General features: G+C 39.7%; 1 protein-coding gene across 1 annotated transcript in view; it reads left to right on the forward strand.

Annotated features, from left to right (window-relative positions):
• The window catches only part of GALNT2 (polypeptide N-acetylgalactosaminyltransferase 2), a 265587-nt gene that overhangs the window by 185353 nt on the left and 53747 nt on the right, over positions 1–26487 (forward strand). Inside the window, exons 4-6 of the mRNA XM_044002872.1 lie at positions 24215–24313; positions 24468–24535; positions 24740–24805. Coding sequence (XP_043858807.1) covers positions 24215–24313; positions 24468–24535; positions 24740–24805 — 233 coding nt within the window. The remainder of the gene's footprint in view (positions 1–24214; positions 24314–24467; positions 24536–24739; positions 24806–26487) is intronic.

Raw genomic sequence — 26487 nt, forward strand, 5'->3', positions numbered from 1 at the left:
GACATAACTTAGTCGTACCTGGAAAGTTAGGAGAGTAGAGTATTTGTTATATTTGTTGCTAGTAGAACTCATGAGGGATGGAAACTGCATTCCCAGCCGACCACACAACCACCAAATACTAAGAAATTGGAAAGAGATGAGGTTTTTGCTGTCAGATGCTTGTTTTCGTCTCACCACACACACACACACACACACACACACCCCAGTGTGCAAGAATGAAGCCTATTCTTGTCCTCTTAGAGCATTGCTCATTAAATTCTGGAAGATGGGCTTTCACTCCTACTGTGGGATCATTTCAGTTAGTTTACCCACTAATACAACTTTCCTCTTTCTGCTGTGAATAGTTTGTGAAGAAGAATTTGATGTAGAAGATTCAGAGTGGACCGGCTATTTTAAAAGCATTTGCTTGCAGTGATGGATTCCCCTGTTGGGACAATCTGTGAGCAGATTCTTTTACTGCCTATAAGAATGTTAAAGACAGCCAAAGAGGTCCTTATCTATCTCTGTGTGAAGAAGTTATTCTTATTCTAATGGGCTTTGCCGGGGACTGGGAATGCCAATCATGATCGGTGGGTTGGCAGGCAGAGGTTCATTTTCTTCCACATCTAGAGAGTTAGGGGTACACCTCCCTGCCAGGTGATCTTGAAAATTTGTGTAAAATTTTTTGGCCCTCCCTTCATACCAGAGAAAAAGACTGAATTATTATGGTATTAAAAGATAAATATGTTGATATTATATAATACTCTACACATATTTTATGCATTTCTGAGTTTCTAAATTTTTTCTGTGTTGTCTGCTGGCAGACAATTGCTGGCTTCTGCAAAACTCTGAAAAAATTCCCATTTGATTTCTTATGCTGAACCAAGATAGAGTGAAACCCCAATGGGGAAAGTCGAAATGTGGAAGGGATAACTATATATGTATGCTTGAATTAAGTTGCAGAGATGGACAGTATTTCTACCTGTGGTGCCCCACTTACATGGTTGCCAGATGAGGGAACAATTAAGAAGTATGCCATTTTCCTTATTCCAAAAATAAGTTAAAACAGGACCAAAAAAGGGCACCAAAACATTATATGGTCAGTTCCCAACTTTCACAGGATAATGTTCCTAGAAAATGGCACAAAGGTTAAAAAGAAAAAAAAAAGTGTTAATAAATTGAACCTATGGGAAATAGGAGGTCAAGTTCACATTGCCACCCAAAACTGTAATCTTCACTAGAGATTCCTGAAAATACACTATTCTGCATAGAATTCTTTATTTAAAAAACATTAATTCTGATAATATGCACTTTTCCTAACACTGTAACCCATAAAATGCAATACACAAAATAAAATTGGTAACATGCAAAACATTTTTTCTCACTAATAATTCCCCAGAATTCAGTGACTTTCTGTGTTTACATCTTAATAAAAGAATTACTGATTTCAGGCAATATTCATATATAACACATGAAATCTACATTATCATAAATACTCTATGCTAAATAAAATTCATAAAACTAAAACCTTTTTTAACTTGAATCTTACCTTCCACTATGTCAGATAGCAGCGTGAGGGCATTGTGCTGTGTGCTATACTGCTGTAAATTTGTCTACCTTGGGCACCCTCTGAAAACCAAGGGAGAGGTTGCTGGGACTTTAATCACTGCTGTTGGAAGATGCCAAGAATGGCAAGGTCTATAATGCTCTGTCCTTCATAGCTGGTGGATAGTGTTGGAGATGGTGAAGGATGCACAAGCTTAAAATAATCCATCAGTGACATTATGCTGTTTGGGATCCTTAAGGGTCTAGGAGTATGGGAGCATAGCAAAGGCAAATTGATGTTCAACCTTGAAGATTGGCAGCCTCAATATCTCTAGCCAGCCAGTTGATTAGGCTATCATTGACTATTTTGGCAGGAAGTTTATATAACACCTTTATTTTCTCCTTAAGCCGCATCACTGACTTTACTTTGCATGCTTGGACTTAGAGCCCAAAGGACTTATACTATGTTTCGAGGGGCATTACTACAACACAAAACTTTGAGTTTTAAAGGCAAACAATAAAAATTTACAGTAAGTGCATGAGGAGTTCTTCACTCTACAAGGGTAGAATGAACAAGACTGGTGAAATACCCAGTAAGATACCAATCACTCCACAGACTTGCACATATAACACCTCTTATTTTTTTCTGTACTGCACATAGCCATGAATGTGTGAGGTTGCCCACACTAAAGTGAAAATGAGGCTACTAGTAAAAGTACACGAATGCTATAAGTCATGAAAGTTAAACTCGGGAGAGTTGAGGATTGACTCTAGAAGTAATAAGATCAGTCAATTGATCCAAATAAATTAATCAGTTTAAATTTAATAAGATACATTGGGGAAGATCACCCTTTTCTCCCTCAGTCTCCCCGTCCCAATCCTAAACATAAAGCAGCCACAGTTAGACACAAAGGGACAGCCTTTGACATCTCTATAAAACAAGATGAGACATTTTTCTTCATGCCTTGCCTCTGGTTTAGAGAAGAGTCAAAGCAAGCTATAATACATTGTATCTCCTCTAGTCTTTACATGTGTTTACCTCACTCTTGTTTCAAAGATTATTTCTGGTCTTCTTCAGTAGAGCTGAAGTGTCACTTGATGGTTTACACTGCCTTATACAAAACAATCTGTCTGCCTACCTGCATAATTGATCATTTAACAGCATATCTCCTGGAAATATTAAATGTCCTTTGCTGTAGCTTTAGAAACTAAGAGCCTTTTCCCCACCTTACCCTTCCTGCCCTTTTGGCCAACAAAAAAAAATACTCACTTTAAAAATAGCACCAGCCTTGAAGATATTGTTATATCAATCTTTGGGATATTCTTCTATACACTATAACGAGGAGAAAAAGTAAAATCTGAGGCCCTATAGAAACTCAAGTGTATCCCGTAAGAAGGAAATATCCCATGGTTTCTAGCTTCTTGAAGTAGTTCTCAAAGCTGTAGGAAACTTCCTCTGGAAGCTTAAAATATATCTTTAATAGCCATTTCTTTTCAAATTATTTTCTCTGTGGAATAACAAATGTTAGGTAAAATAGATTCAGAAATTCCATAGTCATTATTCATTTCTGAACATTTGTTTTTCAACCTGTAGATTCCCTAGTCACCAGGTATGCACTTTATCAAGTTTGGGGTTTCATTTTCTTTTGAGTCATAGTTTTACAGAATCTCTTATCATCCCTTTTCTGTGGATCTTTTAATCCAATGATGGTTCTTCACAAATAGATTTTCTTCAGTATCACAGAATTTCAGAGTCAGAAGGGACCTCAGTTCAACCTGTGCCTGAAAAACAATTTCCAATACCACATAACCCAACAAATGGACATTCAGCATTTGCTTGAGTACCTGTATTAAGGGGAGGGAGGGAGATCTAATTGTGAGGAAATTTTATTTTTCTTACATTAAGTCTAAATCTGTTTCTTTTCAACTAATAGTCTTTTCAGGATCAAAAAGAAAAAGTCAAATCCCTCTTAACATATGGCAGCCCTCCAGATACTAGAAGACAACTATCAGACACCTTTAATGGTTCTCTTTGCCAGGTTAAATATCTTTGTAACAGTCCTAATGTGACATATGGCAGGATTCAAGACTCTTGACCATCTTGTTTGTCATCCTTTGGATGACAAGCTTATCACAATCCTTCCTATAATGCATCGTCTCAGACTGAAGACAAGTGACCAACACAACAGCATCATCACTTCTTTGTTCTCAGTGCAGCCCAAGATGACATTTGCTTTCTCAGTTTCCATATCACATTCTCGACTTATATTGAGTCTCTTGACCCCTAGATCTTTTTCAAATGACTATCTAACCAGGCCTTTCTTGTCCTGATTTTTTTAACTCATTTGCATTCAGGCTTTACATTTGTCCCTACCGAAATTCATCTTAAATTTAACTCAGTGCAACAATCTGTCAGAAACTTTGGGGATTGTGTCTTTATTATTCAGGGTGTTAGCTGTCCCTCCCCATTTTTTTTTATCATCTGCAAATTTGCTAATACGCCATCTTTCTCTTCATCCAAGTCATTGATAAAATGGCAGAGCCAATCAAACACTTCCAAATCCATCTAATTGTACTATCATTTTAGCCCACATTTCTCTGTCTTTTTGCAAGAGTAGCTAGGGAGATTTATCAAAGGCTTTGTAAAAATCTAGGTAAACAATATCCACATCATTTCTCAGTCTTCCAATTTAACCGCTCAAATGAAGTAATGTAAATGAAGTACTTTGCAGACTTCAAAGCATTACATAATTACTTGATAATGTTGATGACTATTAATTATGTCAGGAAAAGGAAATAGCCTTGCATGATCTGTTTTTTTTTTTCTTTTTTCTTTTTTTGTTTCTTTTCTTTTTTTGCAGGGCAACGAGGGTTAAGTGACTCACCCAGGGTCACATAGCTAGTAAGTGTCAAGAATCTGAAGCTGGATTTGAACTCAGGTTCTCCTAAATCCAGGGCTAGTGCTTTATCCACTTTGCCACCTAGCTGCCCCATGATCTGTTCTTAATAAACATATGGTAGCTCTTTATGATCATTACTTCCTTTTCTAGTTGGTTACCAACCATCCCTTTAATAACACATTCTAAAATTTTACCAGAAATTGATATCAAGCTTACCAGCCTGTAATTTGAGGGCATCACTCTCTTCCCTTTTTGGAGAACTGGAACATTCACCCTTCAGCACCTACATATTAGGGTAGTTTTGAGGCTCAAATGAAATAATGTTTGTCAAGCACTTAGCACAGTGCCTGGCACATAGTAGGAGCTTCACAAATTCGTATCCCCTTTCTCCTGCTTGCAGTACCTAAATAATTCCATGCTACAGTATTGTGTCTAAACCATATCATGATGAGCTCACGTTGGAATTCACAGAATCAGAATAACAGAACCACAAATTTTATAGGCGAAGTCAGTCCAGGAAGAATGGAAATCTCTGAAGAATGAAATCCTAAATACACACTGAGAAAAACCCCAATGAGAAGAAGAAAGGACAGTTGTCTTAATATTCCAGTGTGGATACACAGAGACTCCCTCCCCTTTTTCTCTACTCACATGGCCATGACCTTATTTCGGGCTCTTGTCAAATCCCAGTGAAGTCCCTTGTTTGTTTCTTTGTAAAAGCCCTATAACTTCTCTTTTTTTTCTTCCTCTTCTGCCCTCTTCATTCTTCTAATCCATCTAATATTTAATGATTATAGATTCAGAATTAGAAGGGAGCTTACAACTCATCTAGTCCAAATCTTCATTTTACAGATAAAGAAAATGAGGTCCAGAGAGGTCAGTAGGGCCTAACTACTTCATCTATCCATTGGTCTATTAAAGGATCTACATTTGGTTTTTTGTTTTGTTTTGTTTTTTACTAATTAAGGATCGGGGAGAAACAGAAGGGTTTTACTTGAAGCTATTGTTTCTGCTTCATAGTTTAACAGAAATTTTCCTACTTTGGGTTGGCTGCCCAGGCTTGTGACCAGTAAAAGTGTTCACAGCCTTTGTGAAGCAACAGACTGCTTGCTTTTAGTGCTTAGTCTAATTAATGCCTGATTTCACTGTTCTTTGCCCTTGCTAATCTTTTTTCCCCCATTGTGTAGCAACTAATTCTTTTCTCCCTCTTCCTCCCTGTTTTTACATACTTCCCACTCACTGTCATTGTTTCAGTACTCCTGAAATGACTATTACTTAAACACCCTTCATAGGGAGCCTTGAGGAATGGGTGCTGTGTAAACAAATAGGCCCTGTAAGAACAGAATGAAAAGAAGGCAAGTCATTCTGTAAAGTAAAAAACACCGATATTACTTTATTAGAGCCCATCCCTCCACTTCATTTTTCCACTAATGCCTCATTGTGGTGGGATTAAGATCTTGGGCTATGCCATGCTGGTGGCTTCCAGGGTCTGAGAAATGCCTACCAAGCTCAAAGACCTTTAAATGGTGATAGACTACATGTCTGTTATCCAGGGATCATCCTAGCTAAGTCTGGAGAATCTCATCAATAGGCTGTCTGGAGGGTAATGATCTTTGAATATCTGCTACCCTTGGAGACCACATATTAAGTCATGGAGAGAGGTTTTGATGTAAGTCAGTGGACAGAGTAGCCACCCCAATAAGACTACATATCCTTGAAGTATTAAAGAAAGAATCCCAGAAGTCTTCATCCCTAATTTTCTTTTCTGAGAAATACAAAGCAAATTCATTTATCTTATCCAAATCCATTCTCTTTACTAAAGAGCAGAATAATACTTTTTTGGAGACTAAATTTTGGCTTTCAGGGGAAGTGTTACAGTCAACATTCCAGAAGCAGAGCCTTACCTCACAAGACACATGCACTTCCCATTGCTTTGGACTCAGGTGTCCTACATCCACCTTCTCAACTTACTTCACCTTCACTTTCACTCGATCTCAGCCACCCACAGCACTGGCGATACCTAAAATCTCACCATCCTCTAATATTGATATCTTTATGACCTCAAACTTTGAAATTCCTTCCTGTTAATAATCTTCTATACGTCTATCCCTCTTCCTCACTTCTCCTAAACTCCTCTCCCCTTTTAAAGCTACTATCCTAGTCGAGGTTCTCTTAGCCTGTCATCTAGACTATTGTAATAGCCTTCTAATTTATCTCCCTTCTTCCAGTCTCTTCCTTTTTCAATCCACCATCCACACAGCTGTCAAAATGATCTTCCTAAGACACAGGTCAGGCCCCATCACTTCTCTACTTAAAAACCACCCGCAGTCTCCTATTGCCTCTAAGATAAAATACCGATGACTTTCACATTATTTCCCTTCATGTACTATACATTCCAGGCAAACCTGAGTAAAGGCTTGTCTTTTTTTTTTTCCTTCATTTTTTTTTTATTCTGAACTTAACAAGCACCAACTAATATGAGCATCTTCATGTACATTATAGAACAGGAGAGGATTATACATGAAACTAGGAATATCATGTAAAGCTTGTTTTTCTTTTCAAGTATATAATAAATTCAGCATGTAGCTCTTGTCTGTGATTCCTTCTGTTCTCACTGGGGAGAAGGAATGACCCTATCCCTACCCTCCTTTCCCTCCTTCTCCCACTCAGTTGGGGAAAAAAAAGGAAAAACAAAACCCTTGTAACAAAAATGCATCGTCAAGCAAAACAGATTCCTTCATTGAGCATGTCTGAAAATGTATGTCTTAATTTGTACCCTGAGTTCATCGCTTCTCTGTCAGGAGGCGATTGATCTACTTCATCATGGCTACTCTGAAATCATGATTGGTTGTTACAGTGATCAAAGTTCTTAAGTTTTCCAAAGTTGGGTTTTTTTGTATATTTATATTGAAATTTCCCCCTCCTCTTTGTATTCTGTATATTTGTACAAGCTGGCCCCTAGGCCTGGTGTGTATGTTTCCTTCATCTCTGCCTCTTTTCATTCCATTTCCTTCACGGGCTATATGTGGCGCCTTCCCTATTTCCATCTATCCAATAAATCAATGAATTCATGTAAAGTATTCATTAAGCACTTACTATGTGCCAAGCACTGGGCTAAGCCCAGCTAGAGATATAACAGTGGCAGAGATACTTCCTTGCTGTCCTGCAGTTTATATTCTTTTTTTTAAAAAGCCACAAATTTTATTGATCTTTTTTTTTTACATCACTTAAATTTCCTCCTATATCCTTCCTCTTTCCTCCTGCCAAAGGAATGGTCCTTATAGCAAAGGATTTTAATTAAAAAGATGAAAGGGGAAAAAATAAATCAGAAAAAAAAATTAACAAAACTGATCAATACTTTGAAAAAATCCGACTAGAAATAATTTCTTGCACATGTAAATGTTCCTGCCTCTACAGAAGGGAGGTATTTTCAGCATGATCTGTTCTTGATAAAACCTTGGTGGTGAAGCTTACATTCTAATAAGGGATATAACAAACAGAGTAGTGGTGGCCAGGGAGGGGGATTTGATTTGGTTTTGGAAAGTTACAAGGATGATGAATTTTGTTGTCGTTCACTCAACTCTTTGTGACTCCATTTGGGATTTTCTTGGCAGTGATACTAGAGTGGTTTGCCGTTTCCTTCTCTAGCTTATTTTACAGATGAAGAAACTGAGACAAGCCAGGTTAAGTGACTTGTCCAGGTCAAACACCTAGTAAGTGACTGAGGCTGGATTTGAACTCAGGGAGATGAGTCTTCTTGGTTCCAGGCCCAGTGCTCTATCCACTGGGCCACCTAGCTGCCCAAATGGAGCCACAGGGGAGTTGATTGGTCTTCACTTTCCAGTGGCAGTGGTAGTAATGATTCCAGTAGACGTAATGATTTTGTTATGGCTCCAGAACAGGAAAATGAGAGCATGCCATTAGACAGAGGGATAAGATAGCAGAGACTTAAAGCCATCCTGGTACAGTGGGCCACGCCTGGAGGGCTCACTCATAGGACCTCAGCCAGGGGCTCTGAGGCAGAAGTTCTAAGTCCCCAGGGTATAGTCTCTAGGGGCTGAAAGTAAAACAAAGCATGACTGTAGCAGCCAACTTAACAACAATAATAAAACATTTATGTAGTGATTTAAGGTTTGCAAGCACTTTACATGTTATTTCATTTGCTCATCACAACCACCCTGTGAATTAGTAAATGTCTGAGGCAGAATCTGAATTCAGGTCTTCTTCCTGAGTCCAACACTCCATCTTCTGAACCACTTGACCATCTCATGGTGGGCCCGCTTTGCCTAAATCACTCACCAATTAGAACCTTGAAGGGGAAGGAAGAGCTTGGGGAGGTCTGGCTGGAAAGGGCCAATCCAGTGCAGGAGTTTTGGAGATCAAAGGGTTAAGTCCTCCACAGCTTAGAGTAAACCACTTTCCAGTTGTTAATGTTTTCTCTCCATCTTTTTTTTTTTTTAATTACCTTTCCCAAGCTTTCCTATCCTTCATTAAAATGAAAGACCCTTGAAGCCAGGGATTGTTTTTGGTGTTTTGACCTTGTATCCCCAGCTGACTTAGTGCCTTGCCTGTGGTATGCACTTAGTAAATGTTGGTTGAATTAAATTGAGGTTAAGGGTTCTGAGGTCTGTGGAATTCACTTTTTGCTGATCAGTTCTAAAAAGATTTGAATGAATGGTTCTTAGCTGGAAGAGGAAGTCTTACTGCATTGACCTTTAAGACCAACAAAGCCACAGGAGAAGAGAATGTTAGAGCCAGAAGCTATCTTAAAGACCACCTGTTAAGGAACCACTTCATTATCAAGATGAGTAGACTGAGACTAGAAGAGATAAAGTGATTCACCCAAGGACACAACATCCTGAAGTCAAGAAGACCTGAGTTCAAATTCAGCCTTAGACACATACTAGCTGTGTGACCTTGGGCAAGTCATTTTGCCTCTGTGTCTCCATCTGTAAAATGGGGATAAATAATAATAGCTAGCACCTACCTTCCAAGTATGTTTTTTTGTTTGCTTGTTTGGTTTTTGAGTTTTTTTGTGGCACAGTGAGGGTTAAGTAACTTGCCCAGGGTCACACAGCTAATAAGTGTCAAGTGTCTGAACTCAAACTTGAATTCAGGTCCTCTTGGATCCAGGTTCAGTGCTTTATCCACTGTGCCTCCTAGGTGCCCCCTCCCAAGTATGTTTTGAGGTTCAAATAAGATATTTATAAAGCTCTTAGCACAGCGCCTGGCACATAGTAAGTACTATATAAATGTTAGTTATCATTAGTAGTATTATTATTATAGTATGACTACTAATAGTAGTACTAATTATTGTAATTATATTATAATATCTTCATATTATAATTCTATGGTACAATTTATTATATTATAATAATATATTAAGCAATAATTATACTACAATATGATTTCTTCTATTAAATATTAATATAATAGAATGACATTATAATAATAGTACTCATTATTATAATAGTACTACTAATCATATTATTAATAGTTTCAGAAGTATGACTTGGCCGTAGGTCTGTCTGTTTGATGCCCGGGCCTTTTCCCAATTATATACCACATTGCACTTTGCTCCCTTTCCCCATACATACAAGTTAACTGGGAAGTTGTCTTCATCTAACTGACCCTGAAGGGATTTCTGTGGGTTGTGGAATGCAGTTTTATATGAGGAGCTGATGGAATGGAAATTAAAAACAAGAATCTTTGTCTGTAAGTGTGTGCACTTAAGGGGGGAAAAAACAACACCAAACCTTGTCTGGGATGTTGTTACATTTTTCCATTTATTTATTCAGCAATTAGAATAGAGTAAACTTTTCTCAAGGTTCCAGAAGAAAGAATGTTACATTTTATACTGACAAAATTCCCGGGAACCAATTAAATTATGTCTTTTGTTGAGTCAGATAAAGAAAGATCCTTTTGGCTTACTTAAAGCAGATTTAAAACACTTAGCGTCAGCAGAGGTGCTCAATATTGCATTGCTTGTGGGGGGCGGCTAGGTGGTGCAGTGGATAAAGCGCCAGCCCTGGATTCAGGAGGACCTGAATTCAAATCCAGCCTCAGACACTTAACACTTACTAGCTGTGTGACCTTGGGCAAGTCACAACCCTCACTGCCCCGCAAAAAAAAAAAAATACTGCATTGCTTGTGTGGGATTCTGATAAACTGGGACAAATGAAGGGTTATGCTTGTTAACTGTCTTCCTTACAACTATGTTTCTGAAAAGTATTTCACTGTATATTTGCTGTCCATCTTTAGAGACCTGGCTTAAAAATAAAGTAGAAATTCAGTCAGAGATAGGGTTGGATAAGGGATGGAGTATCAGGAAGACGCAAGTTCAGTCCCACCTCTGTCACATACAGCTATCTGATCCTGGGCAAGTCAAAAGTTGCCTTGAAGGTGTGAACCAGCCTTGGAGGAAGAGGTTATTTGCTTTCCATCTTTAGAGACCTGGCTTAAAAATAAAGTAGAAATTCAGTCAGAGATAGGGTTGGATAAGGGATGGAGTATCAGGAAGACGCAAGTTCAGTCCCACCTCTGTCACATACAGCTATCTGATCCTGGGCAAGTCAAAAGTTGCCTTGAAGGTGTGAACCAGCCTTGGAGGAAGAGGTTTTCTCATTGGAAATTCCCATCAACATTGAAATCAAAGGTCTTATCCCTTCCCATCTACCTTTGCTACTGGCTGAATGTATTTGTTTTTCATCCTTGGAGACCTGGTTAGATGCTCCTATAGGTTAGAAATAAAGTAGATATTTAGTGATCCATTTATGTTTTCAGCATACCCATTGTATCTAACACAATTCACTATGATGACAATGACAAGGATAATGGTGGAATTGGAACCTATAAATAATGCAAAAACCTCATCTCAGCCAATAGCTTATTCCCCACTGAACTTCTTATCAAAGCTTCTAGGAACTAGCCAGATAGCTCCAGATGTTCTTTTCCCATTCTGTGAAGGGCATGATTTGTGATGAAAAGGTTGTGGGAAAAGTGGACTGAATAATAGACAGTTTAGAGTTGAATATATACAGTAGGTGATTTCTACAAGAAGGTCTCATGCCAGAATGGTGAGCAACAAGTAATGTCTGAAATGTGTTGAGGTGGGTCGTGGGATGGCTTTGTCAGTTCTAACAAGGGTTATTATCTTTTCAACTTTCAATAGCTCTTGATTGTCTCTTGAAAAAGTTTCTGGTTAAAATGTAGTCACTAAAAAAACTGGCAGCTTTGATGGGCAGATAATGCTCTTAGAATAAGAGAAGATTTTTATTCCAACTAATGACTGATTATTTAAAGTATCAGATATAACCTCCAGTGTTGGGGGTTTTTTTCCCTTCCTCAGGTAGCATACATATACAGGTAGGGACAGTTTTCCCAGTCTGTGTTCCATGCAGACTGGCCTAATACCAGCTTTTCTCTGGACAAGATTTACCATTTCCTGCTTCTTTATTCCATGCCAGAAAAGCACTCCCTCCCTACCTTTGCCTTGTAAGAAGCCCAAACTTCTAAGACTCAGTTCAGGTGCTGCTTCCTTCCCATGCCCTTTCCTAGTCCCCTTCCCTTCCAATTACTTTGTTCATGCTTTCTATTAACTTATTTACGTACATGTATTTAATAAATACATATTCAACTGAATTGGTGGACGCTGGAACCACTAGGGTCTTGTGGGTATATGGGGGGGGGTGTGAAACAGAGATACAGAGAAAAAGAGAGGGGGAAGAGAGAGATGGGGAGAGAGTGAGAAATGGAGGGAAAAAAGAGATGGAGGAGGGTGAGAGAGGGAGAGAGAATATAAATATGAGGATTCCGTTTGTGATGTCATTTTGTGCTTCTGCAAGGAAGACTTGATGGGGCTAAGGGGACTTCTCCCAGAAGCCTTGGCTTTTAGAGCACTTCAAAGGGAGTGACATCTTGAGAAGATAGGCCTGTGATTTAAGGATAGTTGTTTTGTTTTCCAAGCTCACTCTTGTCCAGCATTGCATCATAAGAGGTCATGCTCGATGAGGCATTTCTAGCTCTGTTAATTTGGAAGAGAGACAACTTCCCTGATTAATGGGACTTATTCAAATTTCTCACCAATGAGATTTTAAGCAGCTTAATTTCAGATGGGTCCTGCAGAGATTTTAAGTATCTTGGGATTTGGTTCTCTTTAGATTTAAAAGAGCGCTGTAGAATCAGCTCTTATGCTATTAGGGTTGATCAGAAATGAGTTGATTAGGTGGAATATTATGCCATTATCACTGTTTGGAGGATTAGGGAGAGTGTGTGTTGTTAATTAAAGAAACATTACACAACAGCTACTTAGTTTTCCCCCCTTCTAAATCACACTCTCAATCTAATGATAGTCTAAAATATGGCTTTGAAAGAACCCACATAGAGAACCCAAATGACTTTGCAAATAGCTTTGTGTAGGAAAGGCTAATCATTGATGTTTTTGGTAGGCTTCATAAGTAGCATAAAAGGAGAGAGGAGTGTAAGGAAGGGACTAGAGAAAACACACATAGAAAATCAGAATAGCCCATGGATACTCCCCACTATATTCTTGGAAGTGAAGTGATTTTGAGACAGCTAGTATCCTGGAAGTATATAAACAAGACCAAGTCATGTTTTAAGATATCCTATGGAGTCTAGAATGTCATTTGACCCATTTTCCAGATTTTTCCAAGGTGGCCGGTTAGGTCCAAAGCTCTTGTACTATGGCTTGTTATGGAATACTAAAAAAATACCATGGTCTGGGGTCATTGGCCCCTACCCTGCTAGGCTTAAATGGGGGAAGAGCGTTACCCTATAACCTTCCTTGCCTCTTAAAGAGTCTCTCCAAATCATACATACTTGTTTGCACGTTGTCTCCCCAGTTACACTATAAGCTCCTTCAGAGTAGGGATAATCTTTTGCTTTTCTTGTTATCTCCAGCGCTTAATATCCATTATTATCCAGCACATAGTAGGCTCTTAATAAGTGCTTGTTGATTGGCTGATGCTCAGCTTGACATTCAAAGCCCTTCACAACCTAGCCAGTTCCTACCTTTCCAGTCTTCTTACATCTGATTCCCAGCCAGGTGCTCTTCAATCCAGTAACATTGACCTCCTGGCTATTCCATGAACAAGATACTCTATGACTCAGCTGTGGGCATTCTCTCCGCCTTCCTTCATGTCATGTTCTCTCTCCCCCTCTCTGACAACTGACCTCCCTGACTTCCTTTTAAGTCCCAACCAAAATCCCATCTTTAACTGGAAACCTTCCCCAACCCCTCTTAATTCTAGTGCTTGCCCTCTGGTAATGATTTCCTATGCATTATTGATTGATTGATTGATTGCTGAGCCCTGGAAAAGGCCTTAGCTTAAAAAGGCCAAGGTCTCCCACTGCAGCCAGGGCCATCTCCAGTGGTCCTGATGAATATCTTGCCACTGGTCTAAGGTGATTCTGGAGGAGAGAGTGAGGCTGGTGACCGTGCACAGCCCTCCCTCCCTTAAATCCAGTTCACTGCAACTCATAACATCACCCCAATGTCATGGTCCTCTTTGAGAAGGAAGGACAAGCAACAACATCCTGTGTACAGTTTGCTTTGTATCTATTTCTTGGCATGTTATCTCCCCAATTCGATTATAAGCTCCTCGAGGGTAGGGACTTTTGCCATTTTTTAATATCTCCAGTGCTTAGCACAGCGTCTGGTGCATCATAGGTGCTTAATATATTTACCGATTAATAGTCTCCCTGGCTAAATCTGTAGAAGTGGATCTCTGCAGCTGCACAGTCATGGGGCTAAGAACAGCTGCCCCAGAAGCAACCCAGAGCCCATTAGGTTAATTGTGTACCTGAGCAGATGACAGGCTGTGAAGGGCTTCCATAGAGCTTTCATTTCGTATTGTATTGTATTGTAGGAAAGCTCAGCAATAGACCTAGAATGAAGATCAGGATGAGACCTAAGATTTCATTGATATAGAAAGCTCCCCAAATGAGAAAACTCTACTTCTGCTTATACAAGCTGGGTCTTCTTTGCAGCTGCCCAAAGCTCTAAAGGTTAAGTGACTTGCATAAGGTCACACAGCCAGAATGTGTCAGAGGTGAGACTTGAACTCTGGTCTTCTGGCTCCTAGGTTTCACTCTCCACTACAGCAGCTGCATCAAACTCAAATAGAAATGGGGCCACTAATCCATACACCATGGGCTCCTATTAACTTGGGAAACCTCATTAACATTATCTATGTACTTTGACACTAGCTGTGTGACACTGGGCAAGTCACTTAATCCTCATTGCCCCGCAAAAAAAAAAAACCTCCGAACATTATCTATGTACTATTGTATTTTTATTTATTTTATTAAATGTTTCCCAGTGGCACTGGGTGTTTGCTACCTCTGCATTACAGCATGGCTGCCTCTGGCCAAGCAAAATAGTCATTAAAAATAAACTTGCCCTCTCCCTTCCTTTATGCAAAACCTGGTTTTAAAAAGTTGGATTTTTTTTTTAAGTTGTCTTCAAGTAAATAAAAGATCCTTCATTAGGACATCACCATTAAAATGTGAAAATACTCCCAGATAAGGGGCAGCATCATGATTTGTGTGTTGTGTTTTCAAAGTGCTCTTTTTAGTTCCCAGCTGGGAGAAAGGGAGTTAGGGAGATAAATTGTGCCAACTTAAAGCTATTTTTTTTTAAATTCTTTCTTCTTTTTTAATTTCCTGACCTGGTTTATTTGCTGTCTTTGATTGACCCCTGCTAGTTACTTTGAGGTCTTGTATCTTGATTAGTTCTCATAGGACCTATTGGGAACATGTGGTGACTCGAGAACACTTTTAAGTGCTGTATCATTGCTGGAAACCTGAAATTGGCTCTCAGCACAAGGGATAAGTGAAGCTACAGTTTGCCCCTGCTGCTGCTATGTCATTGGCACAGGTCCTGTCCATAGCAGCCAGTTCTAGAACATGTGCATTGAGAGATTGACTATCCCCTACATTCTTTTTTTTTGTGGGGCAATTGGTGTTAAGTGACTTGCCCAGGGTCACACAGCTAGTAAGTGTCAAGTGTCTGAGGCTGGATTTGAACTCAGGTCTTCCTGAATCCAGAGCCTGTGCTTTATCTACTGCGCCACCTAGCTGCCCCCCTATCCCCTGCATTCTTAACAAAGACACCTGATAATTAATTAGTTAATTGGCTTTTCCTTCTTATCATCACCAGCCCCTCTTAAACAAGGTGGGTCCTGTATCCCAAAAGTGCATTGATTATAAGTCCAGTGATTAGGGGGTAGTAATAATAACAACTCACATTTCTGTGTATAGTACTTAGACTGCTTACAAAACTCTTTCCTCCCATTACCCTTTGAGGTGGGTAGTAGAGGCAGTCTTATTCCATCTTAGAAATGAGGCTCAGAGAACTCAAATGGCATATCCAAGCCATGTGCTGCCTAGGATTCATCAATTCTGATTCTAACACACAGTACTCACTTCACGGCATGTTACCATTTCAGTGTTGTTCACTCAGTTCTTTGGTTGGTTTATACAACTGGATTGTAAGCTCTTTGAGGGCAGGGACACCACTTTCCATTTCTTTTTCATCCTCTCCCAGTAGCAGGTACTATACTTTGGGGGGGGGGGCAGTGAGGTTAAGTGACTTGCCCAGGGTCATACAACTAGTAAGTGTCAAGTGTCTGAGGCTGGCTTTGGACTCAGGTCCTCCTGAATCCAGGGCTGGTGTTTTATCTACTGTGCCACCTAGCTGCCCCACAGGTACTATACTTTACACATTGTCAGTGCTTAATAAATATTGATTGTGTGGGTTTTAGACGATGCCCAGTGTACTGGGGCTGCTGAGTGACTGGTCATGGTTATTGATGAGGAGGACTGTCTGAGGACCCACAATAATAATGTTGTGGCATATAGGATTTAAAATCATTAGCAGCGGATCACATTGACTAGACACCATCCTGCATGTGATGCCATGCTAGGGATTATACAGAACGAATTGGATAGACATAGGCTCTAGCTCAAGGAGACAGTCTCAACAGAGACAATTAAACTGAGAAGGGCAATTCTCTTCATACCTAGCAGTTGTCTGGCAATATGATCGCCTCTGGGGAAGGGAGAGAGGAGATAGTAAAAAGGAGAAAACCTTTTCTCTTAGACCAAGGATTCTTTTTTTGGGGGGGGGGCTGGGCAGTGAGGGTTAAGTGACTTGCCCAAGGTCACACAACTAGTAAGTGTTAAGTGTCTTAGGCTGGATTTGAACTCAGGTCTTCCTGAATCTAGGGCCGGTGCTTTATCCACTGTGCCACCTAGCTGCTCCCTAGACCAAGGATTCTTAACCAAGGGTACATGGACTGACCCCAGTGGGTCTGTGTATATAGTGAGGCCTGTTAATTTGTTCTTTTAATATTTTGATAGTTTTATTTCAACATAATTTATTTCCTTTGTAAGCCTATCCGTGTTTTACACATTTAAAAACATTATTCCCAAATATGGTCCAGACTGAACAAAGGGATCAGGACATTAAAAAGGTTAAGAATCCCTGTCTTAGACCATCTCTCAGTGTCTTCCTTTTAACTGGTATTTATGCCTGCTTTCACTGAAGAGTTCTTAAATGTTCTTGCTGCCATTGCAGTGATGATATAGAGAACGTTAAGAGGTGGGTTGCGTAGTTGGTGGTGCCACAGTGGCAGCAATAATGTGACTGGACAAACCTGAGCCACGCCATCCTTGACTCTGTGTGTGTGTGTGTGTGTGTGTGTGTGTGTGTGAGAGAGAGAGAGAGAGAGAGAGAGAGAGAGAGAGAGAGAGAGAGAGAGAGAGAAGCAGTTTGTTCTTCTCCACCAATAATGAGCTCTGGTTATGCTTTTTACATTCCTCTCCTTCCCAATCTCCACCCAACTCTCTCTCTCTCTCTCTCTCTCTCTCTCTCTCTCTCTCTCTCTCTCTCTCTCTCTCTCTCTCTCTCTCTCTCTCTCGCACACACACACACACCACCACAACAACAAATCAAGGCTAATTCAGATACAGAGCCATCTCTCAATTATCATTGGTAATTGGGGAAAAGGCACAGCTTAGGTAATGGAAATGCACAGATCTCATTTTAGTCATTTGCTGTCATCCTTTCCTCCAAGCCATTTACCATCACTACCAACAAGCAGTGAAATTGAATAATTAAGAGTTTCTCCTTCTTTCCTCTTTTTTCTATCCTTCAATGGAAGTACACTTGAGCAGTGAAATGTAACCAGAGAAATAAGGAGAACCAAAGGGTATGAACTAGATAAAGCAGCTCGCTAATCAATCTCCAAATTGAGGATTTGGATGATGGACAAAATTCTCTGGGGGTGGGGGGGAATAGTGAGGGCCAGGGGAAGGAAGCAGGAGAAGAGACCAAAAGAGAGAGAATATATTTGATTAGCATTCATTCATGTCATGTTTTAGGCTGGGTATCATGCATGGATTTCAGAAGGACAATTTTAGCATCTTGCTTGTTGGAAAAGTTTGTTGAGGAGGTAAGATTTCTAGAGGGTCTTTGAGGAATTATTATTAAGATGTCTAGGAGACCATTGATAATAAATCTTAACCTACACTTCTTTACTACCCAGTTACTCCTAAAAATCTGGCTTCTGCCCTCCCCTACTCTACTGAAACAGCTCTCTCTTGAGGTCATTAATAATATCTTTATTGCTGAATTCAGTAGCCCCCTTTTTGTCTTCTTGACTTCTTTACAGCATTTGACAATGTGGACCTCTCAAAGCCATATTTTCTACCATTGTTAGAATCAGAGTGTGATTTATAAGGGGGATAGGGAGGAACCAAGTAGCTGTTGTGTGGACCAGTCTTATGGATTGGCTCCCTCCTCTGCTTCTGTGACACTGCATTCTTCAACTTCTTTCTCTGACTAGACCCTTCTCTGTTTCATGTGTCAATTCCTCTTTCTCCCTTCACTTTTTAAATGTGGTCGCTCTCAAGTTTCTGTTCTTGGCCCTCTTCTCTTTGCTACCTCCCTTGAATATCTCTTCTATGAATTGTTCACTCAATAGGCATTTATTAAGCATTTACTATGTGACAGGCACCATGCTAGGTGCCGGAAATACAAAAAGCAAAGGGAACTAGTCTCGGTACTTGAGGAACTTCCATTTTGACTGGAGAGACAGTTTATACATACAAAAAAGGAGGGGGCCAAGAAAGGCTTCCTGCCAAAAGTAGTTTGGGGGCCAAGGCATCTATTCCCATGACATCAGTTTCCATTTCCATGCAAACATCTCCTAAATCTTTATCTGTCCCTGCCTCTCTCATTCTTTTTGGCTATCTTGGCAGCTTTTCAAGCCAAGCAAATCAAAACTAGACTTCGTTCCCCTCCCCCCAGCCTCCAACACCCCAACCCCTCCATTTTTCTTGATGGCTCCTTCATCATCCCAGTCACTCAGGCTTGGATTATCAGTTACCCTTGATTCTTCCTTTCACCATCACTCCATGTATCCAATCACTTGCCAAATCCTACTGAGTACACCTCAGTAGCATCTCTTGAAATCTATCCATTTCCATTTTTATTGCAACCACCCCAGTGTAGACCTTCCTCTCTTTTCTCTGAGACCAGGTGTTCTTTGGGCCAGACCCCTTTGGCAGTGTGGTGAAGCCTATGGACTTTCTTCTCCTTCTCCTTCTCCTTCTCCTTCTCCTTCTCCTTCTCCTTCTCCTTCTCCTTCTCCTTCTCCTTCTCCTTCTCCTTCGCAGTGAGGGTTAAGTGACTGGCCCAGGGTCACACAGCTAGTAAATGTCAAGTGTCTGAGACCAGATTTGAACTCAGGACCTCCTGAATCCAGGGCCAGTGCTTTATCCACTGTGCTACCTAGCTGCCCTTCTTTGTTTTGTTTGTTGGTTTGTTTTGTTTTTCTATGGACCTCTTCTTACAATAATGGTGGGGTTTTTAAATGTATAAAATATATGGAATTGCAAAGGAATATGATTACATTGAAATATTGTTATAAAAATGTAAAAAAGTTAATAGACTGCAGGTTAACAGTCCCTAGCCACTGTAATAGCCTCCTAACTGGTATTCCTATTTCTTACTCAATCCATCTTTCGCGTTTCTATTTGTATAACCATTGGAAAACATTGTTCTGATTATATTCAGTTCAATGCAAATAAAAATGTATTAAATGATTACTATATATGTATTAGGCACTATGCTGATATATAATCATATCACTTATCCTCTCAGAAATCTCTTGAGATTTGAGGTTTGCCATTGGCTATCAAGTAAAGGACTTAGTCCTGATCTTGGCTTGCAAAACACTTCACAGTTGGGTCTAGCCTAAATTTCCAGACGTCTCACATTACAACTCTAAACACGTTCTACATTCCAACCTAACTGCCTCCTCGGCTGTATCCTTGAGACACTATCCCTGATTTCTGCAACACTCAACCCAGTCCATCTCCACTTGTTGAAATGCCTCCCTTCTTTCAAGGGCCAGCTCAGGTAGTCCCTTTTCCTTGAAGCCTTCCCCAGCCTAGGCCCTAATGAAAATAACGACTCCCTCTTTAACATTCTCCTAACACTTTCTTTTCCTGGTTCTTTATGTGGATGTCTCTTCTCTACTCCCCCACCTCCACCCCTCATCATATATAAAGTCTTTGATAGCGGACTTTGCATCCCCAGTTCTTAGCCCAGTATCTTGTCCATACTTAGCACTTAAGAAATGTTTATTAAATTGTACAAAAGTACTCAAATGGGGAACTAGCCAAATTCCATAATTATAAATTCTCTTTTCATATAATTTATGTATGGGAATGATCTAGATATTTCAGTGTTCCAAATAAACATGGCATAATTGACATCACCTAGTACTAGGTACTTCCTGGTTTTCACAGGCCTCTGGCTACTTTGTCGTTTTGACCATAACTAGAATGGGGAGACTAGGAATTTGCACTGGGGATCAAGCATGGTGGGGAGGGGAGAGGAAGGAAGGAAGGATTTCCTCCTTATGGTGGGCCTCTGGTCTAACAGTCCTAAACTTCATAAGTGCCCCATTCCCTCCCACCCCAAGGTCTCCTCTGAATTTTCCCCAGGCACCAGAATTCCTAGGTACTGCTCTGTTAGATATCACTCAGATATCACTGACAAGCAGTCCCTAAACACTGAATTAGGACAATTGTTCTTCTTCCTTTGGCATCAGAAAGCAGAACTGATTATAGGCTTTTGCTCTTGCTGACTTCTAATAACCAACAGTTACCATTAGAGAAGGCTCAGGTATAAAAGTGGATATGAGCTAGACTCTGGCTTCTGTCAAATTACCAGGATTCATTGTTGCCCCTCCTATTAGACATTCTTTTCCTAGCTACAGAATGATGAAGACTGGTTGTCAGGGATACCTCTGTTTAACTGATAAATGTGCTCATTCTTCAGCTTCTTTTTATCATCATAAAGAAGTTCTCCACAGCCAATGACAGTTTTGGCTGGATATTAAAGCTTACTGCATGTGTGTGCGTGCGTGTGTGTGTGTGTGTGTGTGTGTGCTCTATTAGCCAGAGTGATTTTAAAAAATTAATGTCTAATTAACTTAATTGTTATGACATGAATGGCCTTCTTCCCCATCCTTTTCTTTCTCCCATTTAAATGAAATGACCACTATAATTTACATCTGACAGTACCTAGCAAAACTGGATTCACAGTTGCATACTCAAGTGGTAGATCTCCAAGAGGAGGCAAATGTATGTGTGTGTGCACATGTGTGCACACACATGTGTGTTTTAATACTTTGGAGGCAGCATAATGCAATGGGAGGAGTACTGGATTTGTTGACAGAAGAAAGGGGTTCAAATCCCATCCTTGCAACCTATTGTGTGATGCCGGGCAAATCACTGGGTTTCTCTGGACCCACCCAGTTCCTCTCTTGTAAAATGAGGGCTAGATGACCTTCCAGCTCTAAATCTGTGGTGCCAGGGATGGATAATTTCATCAAAATAAGTACTCTGCACTGGTACAAATAGCAGCTCAGCCATACCTTCCCATCCATGTCTCTTGTCCACGGAGTTATGTCTTTTCACAAATCCTCCCTAAAGGATCAATCCAATGCACTTAAGAGTCTTTCCTCTGGGTATTGTAATAATTCATGAATAGCAGAAGCAGACTTGGGCTGTCCATCTGTGAGAAATAGAGGGATAGAGAGAGCGAGCACACAAACACCCTCACATGCAATAAAAGAATGCAAAGTGGTAATACAAGCTTCATGTCTTCTGAACAATGCAATGAGAGTTAGCGCCTCCTGACTTTCAGTTACTCCTTGAAGCTGTGGTCCCCTGCAGGGAGAGAATGAGAATGAAAGAATATGAGGTTGATTGGGTCAACTTTGTATGCTCTTGGCATGAGAAATACTTCTCTCTTTGTTTTAATTCCAATGCAGATGTCTAAGCCCACATTTTGTAAATCATTCTGTTTAGGGCCCACTCATCTTACCGCTTCCCACTGTGCTAAGTGGGGCCTAATTGCACTGGATATTCCAGCCCCCTCATAAGACAAAGTTCTTATCCTATTAATATCATAGATTGGCTCTTTTTAGATGACTTCTCTTTTGTTAATTGGTTTATGGTTGAACCTTGCAGATTTTTGCTTATTTAATCTACCAGTATGCTGATTCTCACTAAGAAAGCTAGCCTATACATTTATTTTCCAATAAAGATTTAGCAGCCAGAAGCTATAATGTGGTACAGTATTCAACCCAGATTCTTTTTTTTTTTTAAAGCAAGAGTGACTGGTGGTACATTATTCTGCCTTCTCATGATTAATTAAAACCAAGCTACCCACACAACTAAATAAACAGAGGGAGCCCATTCCGTGATCCTGGCGTTATTGCTTTTTAATTGTGCTGCTTCTCTTGCTAATTTACAAAATTTGCTCATCTGAAAGAGATCTCCCAGTCATTAGTGCACATTAGCTGGGGTCTGCTATACATTTTCCTTTAAGGTGCACCCATGCATAGAAATTTGCTGGATAGTGTCCAAGCACCTGTTTAGAATGACCGCTTTGATTCTTTGTTGATTAAATATTTCTTGGTCCTGTCTGATTTAAAAAGATAATTCCTATCCCTTTTGCCATCCTTTTGTCCCCCATGAAGTCCCTTTTATTTAAATCACAGACATTGTATTATCTTTAAATCATTGGCCAAGCAATTGTGGTTGGGATGGACCAGTAGTGAACTACATCTGATTACAAACTAGAGAAGGAGAGAGAACCCTTTGTAAATTTTTGGTCCTGTGGAAGATCTTTTTTTTCTTCCTCAGTAGTTTGAGTTGCTATGAACTCCTTGTAAATGCCGGCAGAAGTGCTTACACTGAATGATGGCAAACTGTAAGAAAAGTGAATAACTGTTGGCAACCTGCACCAAGCTGCCCCCCACTTCTCACATCAATCAGTGGTTTTCAGATGACTCTGCTGGAAAATTAATTCACTAGAGTAAAAGATTCCTGGGATCATTTACCTCATCTGCTCATGTGGGATTCATCTGTGTCCTCTTTTTTTGTATGTTGGCACTGGATAGTGGTAGCATTGGCACCATTGATTCTGCCTAATGCTCTCAAAATGCAGTCTGCAAGTTTCTTTCCTATAAAAGACATCATTAAAAGCAATCCCCTCCCTCCACTTCTCCATCCTTTTTTCCTTAGACTGACTGAGACCCCTCACCGAGACACCCATCAGATCTTTACTTTGAACCTAAGAAACCGATTAAGTACCATTCGTGGTCTGCAAAACCCACTTAGGACAATTGACTTAGATGATTCAAGGAAGAAATTGTACTTGAGGCTAGTGAGACTATTCACTCTTTCCTTACTATGTGGCATCTTCTGTTGATGAATTTCAGGTACTCCAACAAATCTCTGATTTCATCAGAATAGGTACTCTTTTCTCTTTGCCATAGTAGATCTTATTAATGGGATTTTGAGACTGACAGAAATTCATCACCTTGTAGCTAGCTTTCTGGTGATGAATGATTTCTGAATGTAGGTAAGTTGGTATTTGGGCAATAGAAATATAGGCCATTGCCAGCCAGTACTTGAAGCCTTGCTCATTGGAAGGACATGCCTGTGATACTCTGGCACAGACTTTGACAACCCAGGCTCACATCCATGCTGCAATGGGACATCAGAGCATATCTACAATGAAAGGTGAATTTCAGGGCCTTTTTAAAAAAACTAAAAACACACCAACAATGTAGTGTCCCTCCAAACTATTACACACAAAACCCAAATTCTCTTAACTGAGGCTATTAATGATAAAAATCTCCATGTTTGTTGAGACTTGATTTCTGAATTACCTGGCCCCAGCAGAATTCTGCATCCTCACCTGGTAGACTTGTTCCTTAGGCTAACTTCCGTTTGGGTATTTGGGCTGAAAGCAATTCCATTGCTTCTAGCAATATTGATTAGAATGTCAAATTTCTATTCACCATTCACCTTTACTTTTTGTCCCGGGGTTTAGCCTGTGTGCCAAGGAATCCGGTCATGGTCTGATGGGACTAAAGGCAAATCTATACCTTAGTTGGCCAGGGTAGAAATTGTGATCTGTGGTATATCTGATGGCTTCATTTAGAACCAGATACTATCTATGATGTTTTTAATGCAGAAACACCTCAAAACAGAAAGAAGTCCCACTTTACTAACAGGCATTTATTTTTATCTTCTACCTTGGAAAAGTTTTATAAAGAAGTTTTATAAATATGAATTCCAGTAGTGGTCATTCTTCTCAGCTGGATGAAGCTGTTCCTACCTTTATGAGATTATTAGGATCTTATGGTGTACTGATGATTGTTGCCTTTCTTTGTTTTCAGGTGTCAGAGAAAGCAATGGCGGGTAGACTTACCAGCCACCAGTGTGGTAATCACCTTTCACAATGAAGCCAGGTCGGCCTTGCTGAGAACCGTAGTCAGGTGAGGCAGTCCAATCCAATGTCCTACATGATACTTTCAGAAGGAATTGTTGGCTTATAGTTGTTGGTTGGGATTGGGGATGGAAAGGTGAGTTCAGAACCAATAAGTTCCATACCCATGGAAGACCATGTAATATTTTTTCTTCCTTCTTCAGTGTGCTTAAGAAAAGTCCCCCTCATCTTATAAAAGAAATCATATTGGTAGATGACTACAGTAATGATCGTAAGTACTATGACTAATTTTTTCCCTTGCTGCAAAATGAATAGTAAAATAGTCAAAAGGGAGGGCAGTGGGTCAGAGATATGCCTGTGTGATGTACAGTTCTTAGATAATCAAGAGCTGATTATACTTGCAATAAAACACATCTTTACATCTTTATAAAGTTCAGCTTCAAAATCTCCTGGTCTTTTTTTTCTCTTTTTTCAGCTGAGGATGGTGCTCTTTTGGGGAAGATTGAGAAAGTTCGGGTTCTTAGAAATGATCGGCGAGAAGGTAGATTATTTATTATTAATTTATTTTCATAATAGCCTGTTCTCTTTCATGGGGCTTTGTTTTGCCAACGAAATGTAATTGTGACTGTATTTGTTGTTATAATTGAACTCAGCACATTTTAGCTTTAAAAAAAATGACCACATCTTGGCTTCCTGTATCTGGTCTGTGTATGTAGACTATTTTTAAATCAGGTAAGCACATTAATATATAGGTTAAAAATACAGGTAAAATCAGGTAAATATATTAAAAGCTTAATGTGTTGCACATTAAAACTCCATTCTTAATTATGACAACAATTCTATTTGGATTTCCCTTTTTCTCCCTTGGAAAATTGTCCCTTCCTTCTTCATCATATAGGAAGCCTTGAGTAGTCATCAGTCCCTCAGGTATTAGAATTTAGATAAAAACCCACAAGATTTAAAAATAGCAAGTCCAATAATTTCTCCTCCTCCTCCTCCTTTTTTGGGGGGGTGACAGTGAGGGTTAAGTGACTTGCCCAGGGTCACACAGCTAGTAAGTGTCAAGTGTGTGAGGCTGGATTTGAACTCATGTCCTCCTGAATCTAGGGCCAGTGCTTTGTCCACTGCACCACCTAGCTACCCCAAGTCCAATAACTTCTTGCTTTGAACATCTGATTTTTATTTATAAATTAGGTGAAAATGGCCCATAGGAAGAAAGGAAAGTACATTCCCATTTACGTGCTTTTTCATTTTTACAAACTCCTTACTTATGAGCTGCTGTCAGTCTTCCCTGTGCAATAGTTAGGATCATTCAACATTCTTCATTGACAGCTGTAAGCAAGATTTTTCCAAAGGCAGGAGTAAAACATTGAAACATCTAGAGAAGAAGCTTAAAATACTGTTCCATTAACATCCAGTCAGCTGTTCATTTCTCAGAGCTGCTTAGGAGATTAATGATTGGATACCTTCTTCCATTCATAGTTTGGAGAAATCTTTTAGCTATAGAACTTTCTATGGAAAACCATCCTACACAAAGATGACAACTAAGATTTTTTTTTTTGTGGGGTGGTGATGAGTTTGTTTGGATTCATCTATATATACATTCTATATTCTGTTGCCCTCTATGGAAGTAGTGTCCATTGGCAAGATAATCAGTTGGGATTAGAGGTCAAAGCTACAGCCAGGGAAGAAGTTATTTTGTTTTTTTGTTTTTTTGTTTTTTTCCCCTTCACCCCCTCATCCCACCCCCACCACTGGACTAGTGACACTGGACCAGTCTATAAATGGATTGAACCAGTTAGTTGGGCTTCATTAACTCTCTATCATAATCAGTCCTGTTGGTTTGAAAAGTACACATTATGGTCAATGCTTCAAATCTGTTTGAAACAGATCACCTTCTGAAGCCTGGAACAAATCCAAATTATATGACTAGATGTCCTTTTTTCATGTTCAAACAATCTAGACAAAAGATCCCTTCCTTAACTTTTTTTTGTTGTTATCTACTAGAGCTAAGATATATCTTCCTACTGCCCACTACAAGGGAGTAAGGCAGTAACAATTGTTATTTTTAAGCACTGATAATTTGATGTTAGTAACAAAATGAATAGTTACTCTTTTCAGTGATTGCTATTAGGGTAAAATATTTAGAAATTAAAAGATTACTTTTAAGGCAGGGGTTCTTGACTTTTTTAATGTCCTAGAACCCTGTGACAGTCTGGAGAA

This window comes from Dromiciops gliroides, chromosome 4 (genome assembly GCF_019393635.1).
Source record: "Dromiciops gliroides isolate mDroGli1 chromosome 4, mDroGli1.pri, whole genome shotgun sequence".
Lineage (NCBI taxonomy): Eukaryota > Metazoa > Chordata > Mammalia > Microbiotheria > Microbiotheriidae > Dromiciops > Dromiciops gliroides.